The sequence below is a fragment of the Babylonia areolata genome, chromosome 9, assembly GCF_041734735.1.
Source record: "Babylonia areolata isolate BAREFJ2019XMU chromosome 9, ASM4173473v1, whole genome shotgun sequence".
Lineage (NCBI taxonomy): Eukaryota > Metazoa > Mollusca > Gastropoda > Neogastropoda > Buccinidae > Babylonia > Babylonia areolata.
Window position 1 is genome coordinate 28,616,749 of NC_134884.1, and position 23,663 is coordinate 28,640,411.

Sequence of the window (23,663 nt, forward strand, 5' to 3'; positions counted from 1 at the left end):
CACACACTGACATGTACGCACACATCTGCGCACGCGCGTACGTTAATCGGTGGTCAAGTGGAATCCTCCCGATTAGGAAGCCAGTTTTCACTGGTTTGATTCCCGCGGCATGAACCAGGAATTAAACACTCACACACACACACACTAATCTTATGACTTCAATTCGCCAGCGGGTTAGCATCATTGAGAGGGAATCAGCGGAGTAAGGGAGGTAATTCTGTAAAAAGAATTAACCAACTTGAATCTTGGTCGTTTCCCTTGCTTCTCAGGTTCCGGTTTCGAAAGAGTGAGACAGAAATGGAAGACTCTTAACCTCTTAACTGCTGAACCTTGCTGAAATGAAAACAAGGAAGTGCGAGAACTACCCCGTGTGCTTTTCAGTCATGTCACTGGTTTTAATGATCGAAGATAATGCAATCCCAAGAAGAATCACCCCAAATAAGGAATGGTGATCAACATCCAGACCTGCAGCATCATTCTAATCTTAGATAGACACCAATCGTTCACTGACAAGCATACTCGTCAGCGGCAGCCATGGGGTTAATAATACACACAGGAACACACACACACACACACACTGGAATAACACACCAGGGTCAACTTGATTTTTTGGGGGGTGTTTTTGTGTGTGCTTTTAAGTCACATCTTACAAAATAATGAAACATTCAGAAATGATTTCTTGCAAAGCAGTTGAGCTAGAATTGGATGAAAATTCAAAATCAATGGACAATATATCATCTAAATATAAAAAGTAGACAAAGCTGAATTAACCTTTCCTATGAAGCAGTGCTAATCAATGTTGAATCAGATGGGCTAGTGTGATCAAAACAAAACAGGCAGGTCCTGCATGTCTGTGGTTCGGATCCTGGCAGTGCTTGATGGAGTTAACAGTGGGTAGTTTTCTCCACTTTCCTAGGTGAGCATACAGTAAACATTCATAAATATGCAAGTGCAGATCTTTAAGTGCTATAAACACTTTCCAAAGATCAAACATGCATGTTAAACTTACAGATCCCATAATCCATGATGGAGCAAGGTGGAGTATGGAAACACACACCCAGCATGTGCTCTCCACACCTACCAACCCACACTTTTGGGTTAATTTTAAAAAAAAAATTTTAATTTTATTTTTTTATGTTATTTCTTCATCACACAGTGGACATTTAGAAGAAAGAAAAACAAAAGAAAAGACAAGTATTTCATAATATAGACACATGATATAAATATACTGGGAAAAAAGAACAGTAACTTAACAGACAAAAATGAAATGAAATAGATCATGAATAATCGCTTCTATTAAACATCACCATCCTCATCAAAAAAAACAAAACAAAAAAAAAGCAGCCGGGTAAAACAAATTAGCAAATGACCAGTGAATACTCTACCCATACAGACATCTTTTACTATCCAGAAATATTTTTGTAAGGTTGTAAAAAAAAAATGTTCCTAAAAACCAGCGCCCAACTTGATGTAGGAGACAACAGAATTCTGCTCTTTACCCACCAGGTGCTGCAGAGATTCAAGTCACAGACACTCATTGACTTTGGATCAATGTGCCAGTCACACCTGTCACAATAGGGGATGATACTGGATCCCATTTCACACACACACACACACACACACACACACACACACACACAGTGACACATGCATGCAGGTACACACGCGGCACACACAAACCCACCAACACATGCAATGCCTGCTTGGCTGTGTATGCATGCGTGTAAATGCATGAATGTAATTTTACATTCTCAATACAGACAACTCACACACAATAACGTGAAGAATAAAAGTTTACCCAAACATAAAGATCTATTGCAATTCAAGACCTCACAGACCTCAATCTGTATGAAATCAGTCACATGCATCAAATTGATGTGTTTGGCAAACAGCAAGAAAAAAGTCACTTATTCACATGTTTCATGCACAACTCTTTGAAAAAAAAAGAAAAAAAAAGAAAAAAAAAAAGATAATTCACAAACTGACAAAGACATACAGCAAAGTTCAATCTTGTGGTCAGAAGTGTAAGCACACATGACTCCTCTCCCTCCTCACATCTTACTCTCCTCATAACCCCACAGAAGTCATGTTACAAGTTTACAGACCTTGCAAACATCCCCAACACACACACACACACACACATACACACACTGATCTTAACGGAAATTTTCACTAGTGTTGGTACCAACTTGTAACCACCCCCAAGCTCCCTGCATCTCCTTCCAATCACTCTCTCCCATTAATCTCACAGAAGTCTTGTTTCACTTGTCCCTGGCGCAAGTCTCATTCCCCACTTCATTTAGAAGTTTTAAAGATTAAACACACACACACACACACACACACAAACTTAACCTCACGGAAACTTCATCACTGGTGTAGCACTCACAACATCCCTCAACCCCTATAATATACCCACCCACCAAACACACACACTTGCATTTGGTTTCCCCTTAGGCTCAACCTCGCAGAAGTCTCACAGGTGTCAGTGCACAATCCCCTCCACTCCCACCTCCCCCCCCCCACACTACACCCCCACCCCCACCAGAACACACCCAAAACAAAAACAAAAAAACCAAAAAAAAACACCACGAACAAAACAACTTTCCCATTCTGGTTGAGTTTAAAAAGAGGTCTGTCACTTGATTCAGCAGCAGCAAACACAGCGCCCCACACTTCCCCCATCCACACCTCACCATCTTTCAGCCCCCCCCACCACACACATGCCCCTCACTCCTTCCCCTTCAGGTCGATGAGCTCGCACAGCCTGGCCAGCACGCACTTGATCATGTCGAAGGTGGTGAGCGCTGAGTTCATGACGTTGAGTCGCTGCTCGTGAGTCATGGGCGGCAGCGTCATCCCTGCCACGCTGACTGCGGCTTCGATCTCCTGCTGCTGCTGAGCCCCTCCGCCACCTGGCCGCTTGTTGGTCAGGCTCTTGAGCTCCAGCTGGTAGTGCCCCACCGACATGTCCAGGCCCACCCGCACCTTGGACAGATAGTCCTCTTCCAGCCACCCCCACATGCCCCAGATGCCCGTCTGGTTGCTGTGGCGACTGTCCCTCAGCACCAGGTAGCGCAGCAGGTTGAGCGTGGCCATGATCATGTCCGACTCTTCCAGCAAGTCTGTGGCAGCTCCGTCCGACAGCCTGGTGACCAGGACCAGCAGCTGTTTCAGTCTGTTGTGAAAGAAGTATTCTGACAGTACTTCTGCTTCCTTCCTTGCCACAGTGGTGCTGTCTTTTGACTTTGTGCTGTCACCAAGCAGTTCCAGCTTGGCGGTGATGGTGTTGTTTACAACTCCGGCATGCGCATGCTGCAGTTTACTGAGGGCCATGTCAATCTCGTTTTTCAGCATACCAACCACCACTGCCTTCACACCTGCATGCTCGCAGGAAGCCAGAATGGACTTCATCAGCTGGTACCTTCCAGAGCAGGTCAGGCAGGGGAAGAAGGCCCTGAACACAGACAGCGCGGACACACGCAGTTCACGGATGGGGCAGGACCTCATGACCGTGATCAAGGCGTTGATGACTGGCATCACGTTACTGTCATCTAGAAAGTCGGCGTCCAGACTGAAGTGGGTGATGCAGGCCAGGTGGAAGGAGAGAAGAGCCAGACCCTTGTAGACGATGGTCTGGGTGGGGGTGGTGAGGAGGAGATGGACGTAGGGGAGAGAGGCGTGAAGCAGGTGCTGAGCGCTCAGCACAGCCGGCCAGCACTGCTGCCCCTGACCCTCTACCTCCACCAGGTACAGCAGACAGGCTGCAGACATTCGGGACAGCATTACTTCCTGGTTGTCCTCTGTCTTTCCCTCCCCTACCCCTAACGCTCGACGCTCATTCTCTCTGTTTTCTTCGTCCATGTCTATGTCCTCAACATCAGCACTGCTTGGAGAGCTCTCTTTGGCTTTCTGCACAACATCGCTAAAGGTTGAATTTCCATCAGCAGGGTTTTGTATCAACAAGCGGTAGAAGTTCTTTTCTATCATGGTAAGGCACTGAACCACAGTTTCTGCAGTCTCACGGCTGTATGTCTTGGGTGAGCGTTCCTTTGGGTTGAATCGTAAGTCTAGGAAAGACAAAGGGTGTTGCAGCAGTTGAAGTAAATGCTTCTTCATGACTTTGAGCTCCCACTGTCGGCCACTGCCATCCCCATCACTGCTCACTCCCTCCAGGAAGGGACGAATGAAATCTAAAAAGGCTGGAACAACGTTCAGAAATCGGCTGACAGTTTCATCCGTCTCTAGAAGTTTTATCTCCTCCCCTTCAAGATTGAGATTCTGCAGGGCAGGAATGGCAGTGATGTGACAGCTGAGTGTGTCCAGGGCAAGCTCCAGAGACCGGCCACGCTTGACCGGAAGCTGTAGCAAAGCGTTCTGCAAGCAGGGCAGTATACAGATGAAACGCGCATCATCATGGAAACCCTCCAACTGTTCCAGAAAAGCCAGCACCATTTCTTTGGGCTTTCCGTGGCGAGAAAAGTGAACCAGACATCGTCGCACAGTGGTGAAGAACTGCGGTTTGTCCGTCAGGTTCTCTGTAGTCAGGCAGGGAGCCATCAGCATGGTCAACTCCCAAAACTGGTCTGGGTGCGGAAGCCGCTGCTCCAGAATATAAGCCTGGAGGGTTCTGGCATCTTCAGCTGTGACGCTTTCTGCTATTCGCCCTAACAATTCCTCCTTGTCTGTGACAGGGGGTATGGCTAGGTCGGACTCTGTGATGTCCATGGCGTCATGGATTTGCTGCAGAAGGGACATCTCTCACACAGACCAATCTTCTTCTCTAAATCTGGGAAAGTTTTCTGATGGCTTATGTCTTGTCTGTCAGTGGTGCACATGTGAACTCCAAGACCCAAGGACAGGAATCAGGTGGATGGGGTGGCAGTGAAGGTCAGATGAATCAGTTCATTCATCTTCTTTCCAACAGCAGACTGTCTCATGCAGTCATCCTGCAACAACAGATAACACATGATGAGCAGACTATTTTCCACACTACACCTATCAACCCAGGAGCAATGGGAAAGTACATCAAATACGATGTAACACAGTTACTTAGTAGTACTGAAATAGTGAAAACGTTAAAAACAAATAAATAAAAGCCCTGAGCTTCCTGAAACATTTTTGTACATGGACATAAACAGTGAAGACAAGGAAATGAACTAAGCTGCATGTCAAATTATTTTCTTCATGAGATGGTAAAGAAAATATTAAATGATAACATGAAAGGTGCTGCAAATACTTTATCATTCAGGCACAGTCACAGGGCAGAACTTTTCTCTTAAGTGCCAAATTGAAGAATAATTTAAACAGTCCCCTGCACAGGCCACCCATTATCAACTCTATCTGAAGCTTAAACCTCCTGCCAAGACTAAAGAGCAAAAACTTAAAACTATCATGACAGCAATTTCATAATTGATTTTTTTGTTTGTTTGTTTGTTTTTTAAATAAAGTGGGGCAAGAGAAAATTATCTCCTGAGAGTGTTCAAGTTGAACTTCCTTCTGTGTCCTCCGGAGGGCACATTCAGTGGTTCAGTGTTTCATCAAGCACCAAAAACAAGTGATAACATTTTTGTCCTTTGGCATCATGCAAGGTTTGTCATCATTTTCTTGGTTGCAAACTGCAGCAAGGCAGTCTCCAGCACAGTCATGCAGGAAACAGACCCCCTAAACATACAGGAATAGTCTCCCACGTGAAAACTTACACAAGGTGTGATTATCAAGTGGAGACAAGAGAGGTTTGAAGAAAACAGTATCTGATTTTAATTACACACACACACATTGTACAAAGATGTGCACGATGACATCTTTTCCACACACACACACATGAACTTACCACCCATCCACCCCCACCAATGCCCTCCACCCCCATCCGCCCCATGCACCCTCCCCCCCCCCCCACACACACACATACACACACATTTCAAGTTTTCATTATCCTTTCACTCCTATTGGAATATGGAGGATTACTGCAAAATAATGTTTTCATGCCCAGAGCAAACATTTCCAAATACACAACAATGACACATAAAAGCTGAGAAAACACAAATGTCTTTTAACTCCAAAAGTGTAGCTTGGCAACATTTGCAAATCTAATCATCTTACTGGCAGCTAAAATGACTTTTTTTTTTTTGCCTCCTTTCAGCATATTACAAAAATTAAAAACCGATTTTGGAGACAAATATTTTTTAAGACACACACACACACACACAGCACGTGCGTGCGCGCACACACACACATAAACACACACACACACACACCACGCACGCACACGCACACACAACACACACACGCACACAAACACATGCACACACACACATACACACAACACGCACGTTACTGCTACTACCATTGAAAACAGTAAATAATACAAGATAACTTACAATCATCTGTATTCAGTAGGGTTGTCTACAGTCTCTATGAAATATGAATATACTTCATTGCGGCTGAGTGAAACTGAAAGCGAAATAATCTTCTGAGTATTGTGCAGATCACACAGTATCACCAGCACTTGTAATCAATTTGTAAACAAAATATCAAAAGTTGCAACACTAAAACAATCTGACCACAACATCTTTTACTTTTTCTTTTTAGAAATAAGTGGGAGAAAGACTTCACACGAAAATAAGGGATTTAATACCTGAGACTCAGCGATCAATGACCAACATGAATCAGACAAGCGTCGCCGCAGACTCCATGATGTTCGTTCAGGGGAGGCCACTTCGTTTGCTCAGTATCGGGAACGGTTGTCCCTTCCACGAGTGTCTGTCAGCGCAATGTTTTGTGTGTGTGTGTGTGTGTGTGTGTGTGCGTGCGTGTGTGTGTGTTTCTGTAGTAGAGGTGAGGTTGAAGAAGTTGAGGAGCAGGCGAAACAGATATTAAGGGGAGGTAACAATAAAACACGTCAAAAACCGGTCATTGAAAGTGAATTCCCTTGCCATGTTATCTTCGTTTTGGCCGAGAGATGGAGAATGTCTGCGAAATTTGAAAGTGATAATATTCAAACTTGAGACAGAAACTAACCAGCCACAGCAGCTGAAGGTCTGGGGAGGTATGTTAGTTGTAGCCGAATATTAAATGTACCATCCATGATTTTGGACCTACTAACACTTGTACTGGACTTGAAAGGGTTGGAAATTAACATTCCGATGTGATAGGAGTCAGCTTGACCGTCAAACCATCATGCGTTGACATTGCTCATCATCATGCAGCATGCTCACACTATGGCTCTGACTCTTGCAATAAAAATATTAATCTATAGCGATAATTGCCATTTTAGTATTATGTGTGACAAATTTAACTTGCTGAATTTGAAGTCTTACAGCCTACTCAGTTTTCACATTCCTGCAGACTGTTGAGCCTTGATTTGATATGATTTTGAACTTCAAGTTCAGTTGTTGACGGACAGACCTCCAAGTGCCTGAACCCCCTTCGTGTGTATATGCACGCAGAAGATCAAATACGCACGTTAAAGATCCTGTAACCCATGTTAGTGTTCGGTGGGTTATGGAGACACGAAAATACCCATCATGCATGAACCACAACAGTCATCGGCAAGTCGATGTTGGTCGTGTAGCGGAAAGAAGAAGAAAGAAGACAGCATGTGACTTACAAAGTTACTTCCCCAGTTACTGTGCCAGATCAGTTGCAGGATGTATTGTTAACTACATCGAGAGCAAAGCCTATTGTTAAAGTGTTTTGCATTTTTATCTTCATTGACTGATAATGATATAATTTATGTATTGTTTTGAACACATACATGTATCCATACATATTAACACCCATCACACACACACACACACACACACACACACACACACACACTCACTCACTCAGTCACTCACTCAGTCACTCAGTCACTCACTCACACACACACACACACACACACACACACACACACACACACACACATGCACATGCAGTGCAGAGACTGACGCTGTCTGATATTGACAGTGCACCCAACTAAACTGTATATTATATATTGTTTATCATGTGCTGTTGCTTGCAGAAATGAAATGTATTTTACTGGTTCAGTTCAGATCAGTTCAGTCAAGTTACTCAGGGAGGCGTCACAGTGTTCAGACAAATCTATAAAATATGCAGCACCACATCTGCTAAACAGATGCCTGACCAGCTGTAACCCAACACTTAGTCAGGCCTCGGGGGAAAAGAAAAAAAGGATACATAAACAAATAAATGGATGTCATCAAATTAATGAATAAAATGTTATGACTCCATACTATTTTCTTGGGAGAACAGAATGTATCTGGCAAGACAGTTGAAAGGGCATTTGTTCTGGTCCTTGTGAAATTTTACTGGCCTCGGAAAAGCAAGAATTTCAATCCTGTTCATTTGTGTGTCATCAAGTATCTTCAGGGTATCAGTTAGTTAAAACTATAAAAGAAAAAGTCATGGTGCTGAGACAGAATGGATGGGTTTATCACTAGTTCACACCATCATGGCTTGCTGCAGGTTTTTTTCCCACTGTGAAGCCTCTGCAGTTGAAATACTTCAGTGTTCTCAGAAAGTGAAAGAATGTCATGAATAGTTCAATGCTGTATGGTGTGTGTATACTGTGAATATTCTATATATATAATATAAATGTGTGTGTATCATTGTATGTGGAGGTTGTGGTCTGGATATTTGTCAGTTGAGGGTTGGGTCTGGGTGTCTATGAGACTGCACATTGTTGCATGTCCATAATGAAGAGATCAGTATATATATATATATATATATATATATATATATGTGTGTGTGTGTGTGTGTGTGTGCGTGTGTGTGTGTGTGTGTGTGTGTGTGTGCGCACGTTTGCATGCGTACATTTGCATTCTTGACTTGAGTGTGTAATATGTATACACATGTGTGTGGGTGCACACAAGTTCTGTGAACTTCGCCATTTTTGTTCTGTTTCAGTCGCAATGTATTTTACTTATTTGTTTACTTTGTTTATCTATCTTATTTCAGTTGTTTATGTTAATGTTATACAAAAGTAGGGTAGGCTCCAAAGAGTTAACCAGCACAATGGGTTTATGGGGTGTTTCTGCATGTAAATACTAATTAATATATATATGTATATATGAATGAATTGGAATGAACTTGAAGAAAGGTGACATAAGTTCATTATTTATTCATTATTGGGAGGCTGTAAAAAAGTGATTCAAAATGTGAAAGGAATTATTATGATGGAAATTGTATAGGATTGTGGAAATGACAAGGATTTTTTTTTCTTGTAGCTTGAATCAGTGGTCTGATAAATAATCCATCACATCCTAGTTGGAATCAGCTTTTTAAATTTATTTATTTATTTATTTTTTTCTAAAGCTGTTTTAGATAAATGAACTTGAATTCAGTTGAAATCAATGAATGGCCTATTTTCAATTTAGATCATTTTTCATCAGAATGTGTTGCATGTTTGCTTTTCTGTTTTGGTATGAGTAACTTGATTAACTTCATTAAGCCTAAACAGCAAAGTATTACAACTAGTAAGATACACGCACAGTAATACTGATTATATCCAAAAAAAATGTGTTTTCCTTCTTTAATTTATTGGGGGGGGTTCATTGATTAATAAACTCGCTTTACTACTAACATAATTTGCAGCATATAGCACTTTTCTGTATTAGTAATTTGCATTTAATTTCATTTTATGTATACTGGACATATTGATATCCATGAATGTATTCAGATTATTGTTCAATTTCTGTCTTTCAGGTCGATTGTGAATTTTATTGACAGTGCACTTAACAGAGACCAGGCAGGGGGCACTTTGAGGACAACATACACCATGTATACTCCAAACAGAAAGCGTATCAAGGTATATTTTTCAACTGGAATATGTTTGGATGTCTTATATATAATTTCAACAGAAACAGACAGCCATGATGATTTCTCTGAAACAGGATTAGGATGATATGAGACTTATGTCTCCTAGACAGCATACATTCATAATTCTTGTGTCATTTTAAACTTCTGACAATAAATGCAACTTTCTGGCATTCTGGTGATCAATCAAAATAAAATCAAAATCAAAAATATGTTTATTAATACACATGGGTTTTCATTTGCCCACTTCTTTTGAATATATAGATTAAATAATTCATATGTAGTCATCTCTGTATTTTGTAGTAAAGTCAGCTTGAAATATAAGATCTGTATATTTCCTTAAATAACTAATTCAACAATTGATTTTTGTTTTCAGCTGGATGGCCCAGTATTCACCACTCCCATTCGATTTGACGAGGATGATGAGCCTGTCTCTTCGCCTTCTCTCCACCAGGGTCAGGGGACACCACTGAGCAGTGGTGAGTTACATTTTATACCTCGTTTGACCTGGTACCTATAGATCTATTACTGTGCCAACTGCTTCCATCATGCAAAAATGAAATAGAAAAGATGTCCAAGTGATTATGTACATATATATGTATATATATATGTGTGTGTGTATATATATATATATATATATATATATATATATATATGTGTGTGTGTGTGTGTGTGTGTGTGTGTGTGTGTGTGTGTGTGCATTTATTTAATGATTTAATGCAGTATGTTGTTGGTCAGCTAACAGCTGTAATTATTGTGTTGTATTGAGAGTCAATGGTGTGCTGTTTGTTGCATTCAGTCTGACATATTTCAGAGAGTTATTTGTCTTGTCTTGGCTGGTCTTTTTGTCGTTGTTGTTTTAGTTTTCTGGAGTATGAGGTTTCGGCCTATAGCTGCTTGTTGCAGTGGCACTTTGTTGTCTTTTGGGTTTCTGTGGATTGCTCAGCAGCATGGCTTGAGTTGTTCAGATCGCTTTGTGTCATTGAGTCAGCCAGCCAGTGTTTGGCCATGCTCACTGTGAACGAATGAATCCTTTAGAATGTTCCATGAAAGGAGGAAGGTGGCAGAATGGTTACGACGCTCAGCTGCCAATACAGAGAGTCCGTGAGGGTGTGGGTTCGAATCCCGCTCTCGCCCTTTCTCCTAAGTTTGACTGGAAAATCAAACTGAGCGTCTAGTCTTTCGGATGAGACGATAAACCGAGGTCCCGTGTGCAGCACGCACTTGGCGCACTGAAAAAGAACCCATGTCAACGAGAGTGTTGTCCTCTGGCGAAATTACGTAAAATGAAATCCACTTTCATAGGTACACAAATATGTAAGCATGCACTCAAGGCCTGACTAAGCGCGTTGGGTTATGCTGCTGGTCAGGCATCTGCTCAACAGATGTGGTGTAGCGTGTATGGATTTGTCCGAACGCAGTGACGCCTCCTTGAGAAAGTGAAACTGAAACTGAAAACCATGAATGTTTCCAAACCCTCACCATGGAGTTTGTTTCTTTTTTGATTGACATGGATACTTGTAATAGCACCTATCCTTGGTCGGAGACCAAGCTCTAAGCGCTTTACAAACACGGTGTCATATACACAACAGGCTGCCTACCTGGGTAGAGCCGACTGATGGCTGCCGTTAGGCACTCATCATTCGTTTCCGGAGTCATTCAATCAGATTTCAGGCATGCACACATACACACTCAGACAAACATGTAACATTTAACATTTTAAGTGTATGACCGTTTTGTTTATTTATCTTGCCATGTAGGCAGCCTTTAGAAGTCTTCCGTTGTTCCGTCAGACTGATCCATCCTTTGGCGCATTTTGTCAAGCCTTCACTTTATAGATATCTATATAGATAAGTCCTTAGAAATGCCCCAAGGAAGCTGCCCCCAGGTAACACACTTCCTTCTGTGACAAGTAGTCTGCATATGTATATGTGTGTCTATACACACACACACACACACACACACACACACACACACACACACACATCTGTTTGTTTACTTAACCCATTCAATCCTGGTGAGTTTACAGCCTTGACAGGCTTACTTGTCATAAGAAAAATCACAAAGTATACTGTTTTCCTCCAAACTGCATGTGGACACATCCAAAAATACTGTAGACGTTAGTTCCCTGTCTTTGTGATTTATGCATATGGATGAATGAATGAATGATATGGATACTTATATAGTGAATATCCTCGGTCAGAGACCAGATTCTAAGCGTTTGCACAACAGGCTGCTTACCTGGGTAGAGCCAATTGACGGCTGACATTGGGCACTAATTATACGTTTCTTGTGTCATTCAATCAGATTCCAGGCACACACACATACACATTCAGACATGTAACATTTTATGTGTATGGCTGTTTTGTTTATTGATTATTTACCCCACCATGTAGGCAGCCATACTCCGTTTTGGGGTGTGTGCATGCAGAGTATGTTCTTGTTTCCATAACCCACGAAAATACTGTCATGGATTACATGATCTTTATCGTGCTTATTCGATCTTCTGCGCTGATATAATGGTATACACACAAAGGGGGTTCAAGCACTAGCAGGTCTGCACATTATGTTGACTTGGGAGATCGGAAAAAAATATTTAAAATGAACATGGTAACTGTTTTTAATGAAACAAATTTTGTGGCTGAAGCAGTGCTCAGGCACAGGGACCATTGAATTAAGTGATAGAAACCTGGCCTCTGGCAACTCATGTGGAAGCCATCTTGTCTTGTCTTGTCTTTTTTTCTGAGCATAAATTATTGACTCCTGGATGACCTGATAACACTTAAGTGACAACTTTCTCATTTCATGCATATATTTTTGATTCTTGTCATGCTGACATCGAGATCATCACTTAAATTGTACATGGTGTTTCTGGATCCCATCATGGATGGTGGTTCACTGCCGTTGCCAAGGAACCTGATTGAGTCCACAGGGGGCAAAACTGCAGTCATACCAGGCATGCAAAATACTGGCTTCTCTCCCTGAGAAAGAGAGAATTCAAGTGGCTCCCATTTGCTGTCTTTAGAACTAAAATAAAAGGGTTCTAATCTGCCTTTTCCACTCCAGCACCCCCACCCTCCCTCCATCTCCTTTGTTTTCAGAAAGAGAGGTCTGGCTATCTATCTATCTTTGTCTGTCTATCTATCTATGTATGTATCTATCTATCTGTCCATCTATCTATCTGTCTATCTTTGTAAATGTCATTTATTCATGAGGGAAAGGTTGTCTTGATGTTTAGCTGCAGTTGTTTTCACCCACTGTCATGCTGGCCCATATCAGTATGCACATGTTGTTTGGTGTATTGTCATTTTCTGCTGTTGCTCCAGTCTTTGGTTTGTGAGGAGAGTGGTGGAAGCCATGTCAGTAATTATGATCATAGTAATAATGATGATATTATGAATAATAATGAAAACTGAAAAATAGATGATAAAAATGAAGATTGATGCTCACATCTCCCAGCCATTGAGTTCATGGCTTGTACAAGTAGGTAACCATCAAAGTAGACCATCATCATCAAACCATAACCTGGAGTTGTTGATTTTGATGCAGAGATGAAAGCTGCTTCTTTTTGTCTGGGTGAGTTTCTCAGTACCTTTTATTTGCATCCAGTGTGCCAGGCGATGGGAAAGTGAAAAGAGTCACTGGCTTTCAAGTTGGTGCGGCCCTGTTCAGCGTTGGAGGGAAGGGTGCTGTTCATGACTTGATGTTTATCAATCATGTTCTTATCCGCAGATACATGAGAAGGTTATTATTAGGTGAATGTGACACACACAAGGAGAGTATGACTATGAGCCAGATTATGCATCTGAGGACAATAAGACAGATGCAGTAATAAGATTCACTCCTCCATCTGCAGACTTCTCTTCTTCCCCTTGCCTTTTTCTTTTCTTTTCTTTAAAAAAAAAAAAAAAATTATCTCTTTTTTCATAACACTGAAAATAACAGTCATCTCATTTACTGATCATGTGTGGGAGCGTCCTTGGCTTTTATTTCAGTCAAAATCTCAAAATGCATCTTCATGTCACAAAAAACATGCCAGGATGCATACCTTGAACACTTTTATTTGTGGTTAACCGGTGTTCCAGCCAAGAGGAAGGGGGCAGAGTGGCTAAGACGCTTATCTGCCAATACAGTATCCATGAGGCTCTGGGTTTAAATCCCAGTCTCACCTCATTCTTCCAAGTGTGACCAGAAAATAAACGGAGCATCAGTCATTTGGTTTAGCATGTGCTTGATGAACTGAAAAAGAACCCACAGTGATGTAAGGGTTGTCCTCTGGTAGAATTCTGTAGAACCACAAGAAATCCCCTCTGATAGGTAAACAAACTGAAATACATGTATGTACACGTGTTGTATGCATGCCTGGTTAGTGCATTGTGTTACAATAAAATCAGCATGAATAATGATAGAGAGAAAGGATATATCATCTTTCACAGCTTTCCACCACACTAACACAAGCTGTGGGTGATTGAACCTTTAGTTTAACTCACTCAGTACGGCCAGTCCTCTCTTCTCCTCTACACAGACCCCTCGGATGTCCAGTGGGTGTCTGAATGACCCAAACTTTAGCTTGCGTCGTCAGAATTGTGGTATTTTTTGTCAGCATTCACCTCTTCAGTATAAGAGCCTTCCAGTTGCAATATTTTGATGATGGTAATTGGGGTGAAACGCTGTTAACGTTGTCTCTTTCGCCGTTCGTATGGAGAGAGTTAACCCAAGGAAAGAGAAAGACAGGGTGTGCCATGCACATCTGTCGTTGTGACATTGAAGAGATGACAATTAAGGAAACTCAAATGGAATGATAAAATGACTATTTTTTATAAGAATATTATCTTGGTCAGAACTCTTAACAGCATGTCAGCATGTTCAGCTCTGTTACAACTTAGCAGCTTTTTATTTTATTTTATTTTATTTGTTTAATTGCTCCTAACACAGTGCTTCTATTATATTTGTTGATATGCTCCACAGATTTAAAAAAGAAATGCTTGCAAACAGGTCACAGGAAGTTGACTTGAAAGAAATCCAAGGTAAACATGCGTATGTATGTGTGCGCACGCACGCACGCACGCACGCACACACACACACACACACACACACACACACACACACACACACACACACACACACACGCATGCATGCGCACACGCACACACACACACACACACACACACACACACGTTTGGTATGAAGTAAACTGATTTCCACTTTAATACTACCTTTTCAAAAAGCAGACCAACACTACAGTGTGGTTCAGGGTGGGTGAAAGGAAGGGGCACAATGACGAGGCATATTGACAGTGCTTTTAATCGCTGAACAGATGGATGGCATAAGACTCCCAGTAAACAAGCTGGAAACCTGATCCTGGTGACCCACACAGAACAAATGGCGTTGGGATAGCTCAACTCAAAACCATAAGTGCCGTGACTAGATTAGACCCGTGAATAGATCAGATCCGTGAATAAGGTTTATTTATTTTGATTTATTTTTGTTATTTTATTTTATTATTTTATTTTTATTATTTTATCTTTATTTTATCTATTTTTATCTTTATTTTATTTTTTTATTTTTTTTTATCTTTATTATTTTCTTTTATATATTTTTGTAAAATTTATTTTTTTAAATTAAAAAAAAAAAAAAAATTCTCAAGGCCTGACTAAGCGTGTTGGGTTACGCTGCTGGTCAGGCATCTGCTTGGCAGATGTGGTGTAGCGTATATGGATTTGACCGAACGCAGTGACGCCTCCTTGAGCTACTGACACCGATACTGTGTTTGGATTGTTGATCACTGCCGCCATGAGATCTGGCGGTGTTCGTTTTTATGAGTTATGCCAGACTTTGGGGGGTGGGGGGCTGGGTTTGGGAGGGGGGTTGTCGGGGGGGATAGAGGTACTTACGCTTTTCACCTGCGGGTTGTAATTAACACTGACTCTGACGCAGGATTTAAGACTGTGTGTGTGTGTGTGTGTGTGAAATGGTGTCAGTCACAGCGGAGGAGAATTGCTGAAATGGCAATTGAAATCTTTGGGTCTTTGGGGTCGTCAGGGAACGTTGAGGTGCGGGGACAGTCTTGACAGATATTTGTTTACTTATATATATATATATATATATATATATATATATATATATATATTTTTTTTTTTTTTTTTTTTTTTTTTTTTTTTTTTTCCCGATCTCGAAAATAATGTGTTTTTTTGTGTGTGTTTTTTTTTTTTTTTTTTTAAATCTCTTTACTTCATGGGCCTGTTTCAGTTTCTCTTAAAAAAAGAAAAAAAGAAAAAAAGTTTTTGTGTGTTACTATGTAAACATTTTTCTGTTGGTTTGCTTCTATACACATCCCCCTCCCTCCCCCCTTCCCTCCTCCCTCTCTCTCTCTCTCTCTCTCTCTCTCTCATGTATGCGTGTTTGTGTGTGTGTGTGTGTGTGTATATATATATAAATATATAAATATATATATATATATATATATATATATGTGTGTGTGTGTGTGTGTGTGTGTGCAATATCATACGAATCATTGTATGTTTTTTTGCCATGCAAGATTGTAACTTCGCTGTGCATTCTGGGTTTCTTTATCAGTTTATGTGAATGTCTTTGAAATGAAACGAACCTTCTTTGCGAGAGGTTGGAGGAAAAAAACAAAAACAAAACAAAACAAAACAAAAAAACAATATGTAAAACTCAGCTGACTTATCATTGACCCGAAAGCTGCTCAGAGCTGAAGTTTTATACGTATGCCATTACACGTGCGTTAAAAGATTCCTCCCCTCCCTCACCCATTCCCCTCCCCCACCGCCGTCAGTGTCACGGCTGTTAATAGTTTTATGAAGACAGATGTGATTATGACCTGATGGGACGCTTTGTGGGCACCTACTTTGAACAGCTAGCGTCAAGTTTCGTTTGTTTCTTGAACTGGAGACCCCGTAATTATTATATAAGGTGCGCGCGCGCACACACACACACACACACACACACACACACACACACACACTACCCGCATATATGTACGAATGCGCGCGTGCATTTACACACCTACACGTACGTGAATGTATACACCTTTGCGGTTTACATGCATACTGATTCACTAGCAAACACACATATTTTGTGCATGTAAAATCTCTGTGTCTGTCTCTCTCTCTGTCTGTGTCTCTGTCTCTCTCTCTCTCTCTCTCAGTCGTCCAATGTGCTGGTGTCTCCACCGTTGGAAAATCGAAATTCAGTCATTCATTCATCCACGTATTCTCTCTTTCTCCTCTCCTGTCTCTCCTGTCCAGTGTCTTTCTTCATTTCACTGACCAACTACCCATGCCTCCCGCCCCTACCCCTCAGCCCCCCCCCTGCCCCCCATCCACCCTCCATGTGTGTTCAGTGGGTGGGACTGCATGGCACCCATACTCTCATTTTTTATGTTAATGCCCCTCCTCAACCTCAGGAGTCAGCCTCAACCCCCTCCCCCTCTCCCTCCCCTCCCTGAAAAAAACTACCCTCCACCCTACCACCCACGTCCCCCGCTCCCATAGTCGTTCTTTCATGTTAGTGTTAACAATGTCACTCCACCTCCAACAAACCACCCCCCCTCCCTACCACCCCGGCCCGGTCCACCTCCACTGCTCTTGAGTGCCCAGTCGTTCTAATACTTAAAAAAGAAAGAAGTTTTTTTTTTTTTTAATCATTAAATTCATTACTTTCTTTCTTTCTTTGTCTCTTAATCTCGTACTTTCTTTTCCCACTCCATTCTTTTCGTCGTCTTCTGTAGTTAAAATTTTTTTTTTTTTTGTGTGCATAGTCGGGTGGTTTGGTTTAATCGGGTATACCCCGCGGCTCATGTAAAGTCAACGCCTTATCAGTGGTAGTGTGTTCGGGCCTTTAAGAAAAAACAACAACAACAACAAAACATGGGTTAAAAGAGCTGTCAAGTAAAAAAGCAACAACAAACAACCCCCCCCCCCTCCCTAATCCCCCCCTCCCCCCAAAAAAAAAACCACACACAAAAAAAAAAAAAAAAAAAACGGGGACGGGGGGGGAAAGAGTTGTCAAGTTCTCCCCCGCCCACACCATTGACTTTGGCTGTCCACAGAAGTGGTTCGGTCGGTCCGGGTATGTGTGATATTGTGTATATATATATATATATATATATATATATATATATATATATCATATCCACCCTGCGGGGGTAGTCCTTACCGTTAGCACAGGCCGCTGCTGATGTATCTGGTTCTGATAGTGGGGCCTTGGGCAGGGCAGGGCGTGTGGTTTATTTAACTTCTTGACTGCTGCTGACGAGAAAGCTCGTTAGTTGTGAAAGCTGTCATTCTTCTTCTTCTTCTGCGTTCACTCGTATGCACACGAGTGGGCTTTTACGTGTATGACCGTTTTTACCCCGCCATGTAGGCAGCCATACTCCGTTTTCGGGGGTGTGCATGCTGGGTATGTTCTTGTTTCCGTAACCCACCGAACGCTGACATGGATTACAGGATTTTTAACGTACGTATTTGATCTTCTGCTTGCATATACACACGAAGGGGGTTCAGGCACTAGCAGGTCTGCACATATGTTGACCTGGGAGATCGTAAAAATGTCCACCCTTTACCCACCAGGCGCCGTCACCGTGATTCGAACCCGAGACCCTCAGACTGAGAGTCCAACGCTTTAACCACTCGGCTATTGCGCCCGTCAGTCATTATTATATATCTTTGTGATAAAACTGAGCTTTGTTTTGTTTTGTTTTGATTTGATCCCCCCCCCCCCCCTCCCCCTTCGATTGCTTTACTCTTGCTCATCAAAACCAATGACACCACTTTAAAAAGAAAAAAAAAAAAAAAAAAGAAAGAAAACAGTACTACTTCCAGTTTAGAGTTTTGCTACTGCCCTGATCTCATTTCATCAAGTTTGAATAGTCAGTGGGTTACATTTTTTCTCTTTCTTTTTTTTTTTTTTTTTTTTCCGAGCATGTCACGACTCAACATAGTTATGGGTGAACAGGACAACAACATAATCTTATACAAAAGTCCTGTCCTGATTCCTGGGTAGACATCGGCGGCATGCTCAAGTTTGTTTGCACTCCTTATGTTTCTGTCTGTCTACGTCTGTCTGTATCTCTGTCTCTGTTTCTCTGTCTCTGTTTCTCTGTCTCCCCTCTCTCTCTCTCTCAACGCGCTCGCGCCCACGCTCAAAACTATGACACGCAGTTCGCACTGTCTCTTTGCCGGCCAGATTACCCTTTTCAGGGGAAAAAAAAAAGTGGTCTGACCAGATTCTTGGGTCTCCCCTGCTTTCTTCAACCCCCCCCCCCCTCTTCTTTGTCCTCTGCCACCTCTCTGTCCCCTTCCCCACCCATCTTTCCTCTTCTTACCACTCCCACCCCCTCTGCCCCTTTTGAAAATGCAGTTTGAATGAAGAGGGTCCCCACCTTAGTTTTAACCTTCTAGAGAGGACTTTGGGACAGGCATTTTGAGAGCATTCTGAATAACCTTGTGTTTGTGTCAGTGAGTGTGTGTGTGTGTGTGTGTGTGTGTGTGTGTGTGTGTGTGTGTGTGTGTATTCATGTGTGTGTGTGTGTGTTCGTGTGTGTGTGTGTGTGTGTGTGTGTGTGTGTGTGTGTGTGTGTATTCGTGTATGTGTGTGTGTGTGTGTGTGTGTGTGTGTTCGTGTGTGTGTGTGTGTGTGTGTGCGCGCGCGAGCGCGAGTCCTTGCGCGTGTATGTATGTGCGCGCGCGCTTTTGTGTCCCAGTGTTTTGTGCAAGTGTGACAGATCGTGTCTTATATCCATAGATTTAAACTAATACAGCATTTTGAACGAAAGAAGTGAATGAATGGACAAGTGAGCAAGATAGAATTGCAAATTCACAACTGAATGAATAAACAATACACACGCACATACATTAGCGTGTATATATATATATATATATATATATATATATATATATATATATATATATATATATATGCAAAGATACGTACACGCAGATTCTTTCTCTCTGTCTCTCTCTGTCTATCTCTTTCTCTCTCTCTGTCTATCTCTTTCTCTCTCTCTCTCTCTCTCTCTCACACACACACACACACACACACACACACACACACGCACGCACACACGCACATTCAGGAGAGAGACATCCTGTTGTTTTTATGTGTGTGTGTGTGTGTGTGTGTAGGTAAGAGTATTGGAAACAAGGTGTTAACAATCCTTCCCGATATCTTCTCCCTCCCACCTCAGTGGCCCCCACCCACATTCCTGTCCCCCCGCCCCCTTGTTCTGTACCAGTTGCTCTCAACCTTCCTACCGTCTCTCCCTCCTCCCCACCCCCTCCCGCCCCACTGCATCTCAACACTGTGCGTTATGTACTCGAATGGATTGTGAAGTGGTACATGTACACATGTACATCCTTTACTCTTCCCTCCTCTCTCTCTTCGTCACTAAGAGGAAAAAAAAATCGATGGAATTGAATCGATTGTGTGTGTGTGTGTGTGTGTGTGTGTGTGTGTGTGTGTGTGTGTGTGTGTGTGTGTGTGACCTTAATTCTGAGTCACTTTTTTTTTTTTATCTTCTAAGGATTTGTTCTTTTCTGCTCGGAGTTTGTTGTCTTGTAGTCACAGTGTGTAGCTAAAGATTCTATATAGAGAAGGGGGAAAAATGTCCGCCACAAGGATTTGATGGCAGTTTGTAATACATTACTTTACCAGGGGGTGGGGGGTAGGGGGGTGGGGGGGGACAATAATTAAGGTTTCTGAATGAACTGACCTCAGGAATATGGAACTGATACCGAACAGGTTCTTTCCAAATGTTACTTATTTCTTATTTGCTGTCTGTCTCGTTTTGCTTTTCTTTTCACACACACACACACACACACACACACACACGCACCCCCCCCCCCCCCCCCCTTAATATCACTCTGAAGTGAAAAGACGTTAAATTAAAGAAAGAACACACACAAATCCACACGCGCGCAATTTTCTTGTTGTTTTCCGATGAAGAGAGAGACAGAGATCTTTTCGTTAAGATGCTAGTTCTAACTCAGCCAGCATAATTATAAAGAAATGCTTTTCCTGCTGTGTGAAACGGGGCCGTGGTGTAACATATTTCATTGACTCTGTGGCTGCATATCTGTTATGCATGTGTGTGTGTATGCGTGTGTGTGTGTGTGCGTGTGTGTGTGTGAATGTGTGTCTGCATGTTTTACCTTAATTTGCCTATTTGATTATTTATCATCATTATTGTCTTTTTATTTATTTTTATTGTTTTTTTGTTTGTTTTTTGTTTGTTTGTTGTTTTTTTGTTGTTGTTTTTTCCCAAGGCCTGACTAAGCGCGTTGGGTTACTACGCTGCTGGTCAGGCATCTGCTTGGCAGATGTGGTGTAGCGTATATATGTATTTGTCCAAACGCATTGACGCCTCCTTGAGCTACTGATACTGATACTGTGGTGTGTGTGTATGTGTGTGTGTGTGTGTGCGTGTGTGTGTGTGTATGTGTGCGTGCATTTGTGCATGTGTGTGTGTGTGTGCGCGCGCGCGCGCGTGTGTGTGTGTGTGTGTGTGTGTGTGTGTGTGTGTTTGTGTGTGTGTGCAGGGGACAGAAAACGGGCTCTTTTCCCGAGTGCTGACCATGAGGAACGGAACACTGCTGACACTGATGAAGGTATACTGTGTGGATTCTCTCTCTCTCTCTTTCACTCTCTCTCTCTCTCTCTGTCTCTCTCTGTGTGTCTCTCCCCCCCCCCCCTCTCTCTCTGGATGAGTGTGTATTCCCCCAACGGCACCCCCCCCCACCACACACACACACACACACACATGCCTGCCCCCACCACCCCCTCCCTCTCCCCATTTCTCTATCCCTGTCCCTGTACGACTATGAGCTTGTTTTTTTTTGTTTGTTTGTTTGTTTGTTGTTGTTGTTTTGTATACGGTATGATTTGTCTGTGCGTATTCTTTGTGTGCGTGCATACGTTGCTGCATTATAATTATGTTTAAATTCGTTGTGTGCAGCGTGTCTATGTGTGTGTGTGTGTGTGTGTGCACGTGCATCGTGTGTTTGTGTGTGTGTGTGTGTGTGTGAGAGAGAGAGAGAGAGAGAGAGAGAGAGCAACGGCAGCGGAAGGGAGCGGGAGAAGTGCATGTCTGAAGAGCCTTGTAGCTAGGAGTGAAATTTATGCTCGAAGCTTTATCATTTTACGACCCTGTGATTTATGAGGTGGTTATCGCGATGCTGCCTCGGGTCACTTACGGCCTGGATCAGTCCACTTGCCTGGATGTGTTTGATACATGCTGAGGGGGAGGGGGAGAGAGGGAAGTGGAGGGTACGCGGTCTATGATAGAAGAGGGGGAAAAAAAAGAGAAGGAAAAAAAAGAAAGAAAGAAAAAGAAAGGAAGTGGTAAGAGAATGTGCACTTTTAAGCAACAGGAGCCCTGCTCCATCAGATTTACTTTTTGATCGTATTTTTGTGGAGTAAAGTTCATATGAAAAAACAACAACAACAACAACAAAAACTCTACAAAATAAAATGATAACAATAGGCAAGCGCAATTGGTCTCGCCCTCTCACAAACCCACACATTCTGAGACGAAACGCGCGAATTGTCGCTTCCACCATCACCTTACACGGGGTGAATAATTAAAAGGCCGGCTTGGAATCCACAAACTGCATTAAATAAAAAAAAATAAATAAAAAAAGAAGAAAAAAAGAAGAAGAAAGTTTGCTCTTGCCAGGAGCCAGTTGCATTGCTCGGACGGAAGAGCCTGGTATGGTCGTAAGCTGCTACTGACTGTGTGTAGTATGGAACTGACCGATGGCGTAGTTCGGTCAACGTAGGCATTTAGTCACGTGTAACTGTCAAAAAGTTAGAACCAAGCAATGCAGCTGGCACCAGCTGGCCTCTGTAGGGTCCTGTTTCACGTCTCACACACACACACACACACAGACACACACACACAGACACACACACACACACACCGAGACAGTACTTACAATTCTACAACTGGACCTGTTTTGTCCGTGCGTTCTGTCTTGCCTTGTCTGGTATTGTCCAGTATTGGAAGAAAAAAAAAGGAAAATAGGGGGGGGGGGGGGGGGGGGGGGGGGGGGTTAAAAGAAAAGAAAGAAAGAATATCTGTCAGCCGGCCATCCTCTTCTCCCACCCCCACTCCGTCGGCTCCCTCCAGCACGGGGGGATCGATAGGTGAGAGTAGCGAAGTGACTGCGCTAGTTAATTGGTATTCAATAATTAACGCTCCCCACCTAAGGTCACTATCTGCCGTGGGACAGGAAATGAGTGGCACGACCAGTGCAACAGCATACTACTGGTCACTCACGCATTCCGCATTCCCATTCTTTTCCTGCACTCGCGCGATAGTCACCGTGATGCGCAGAGAGAGAGAAAGAAAGAGACGAGAGAGAGTGGGTGAGTACAGGAGGAGAGGGAGGGAGGGAGACTGATTCATATCCACGCCCCCAGCAGACAGTCGTGTTGTGTTGGTGTCATCCCGATTCACCTGTTCCGATACGCCGCCTATCACTAAATTGGTATCAGTCCTGGTTCGCATGTTCCCAGTTCGCCTACCCCCGATACGCCGCCTATCACTAAATTGGTATCAGTCCTGGTTCGCATGTTCCCAGTTCGCCTACCCCCGATACGCCGCCTATCACTAAATTGGTGTCAGTCCTGGTTCACATGTTCCCAGTTCGCCTACGCCCGATACGCCGCCTATCACTAAATTGGTATCAATCCTGGTTCACATGTTCCCAATTCGCCTACGCCCGATACGCCGCCTATCATTAAATTGATGTCAATCCTGATTCGCATGTTCGTATGTGTACTCAGCTGTTCTGTTGGGAGAGGGGGAGGAGGAGGGAGGGGGT

The 23,663-nt window shown here is 42.7% G+C and overlaps 1 protein-coding gene and 1 long non-coding RNA gene across 2 annotated transcripts; one reads left to right on the plus strand and one right to left on the minus strand.

Moving 5' to 3' along the window:
- Window positions 1-2,721: 2,721 nt before the first annotated feature.
- LOC143285816 (glomulin-like) lies at window positions 2,722-6,768 on the minus strand. The gene is made up of 2 exons (XM_076593247.1): window positions 6,635-6,768; window positions 2,722-4,946 (listed from the first exon to the last, which is right to left on the minus strand). Exon 2 carries the CDS (start codon window positions 4,753-4,755, stop codon window positions 2,728-2,730), a length of 2,028 nt encoding a protein of 675 aa, XP_076449362.1. The 5' UTR covers window positions 4,756-4,946; window positions 6,635-6,768; the 3' UTR covers window positions 2,722-2,727.
- Window positions 6,769-6,955: 187 nt separating this feature from the next.
- LOC143285818 (uncharacterized) lies at window positions 6,956-10,299 on the plus strand. Its single transcript, XR_013055729.1, has 3 exons — window positions 6,956-7,045; window positions 9,706-9,808; window positions 10,193-10,299. It is a non-coding gene; the product is annotated as an uncharacterized LOC143285818 (long non-coding RNA).
- Window positions 10,300-23,663: the final 13,364 nt, after the last annotated feature.

Bases quoted from the DNA above. Each gene is read 5' to 3' on its own strand.
- LOC143285816 (XM_076593247.1), bottom strand. From the start codon at position 4,755: ATGTCCCTTCTGCAGCAAATCCATGACGCCATGGACATCACAGAGTCC.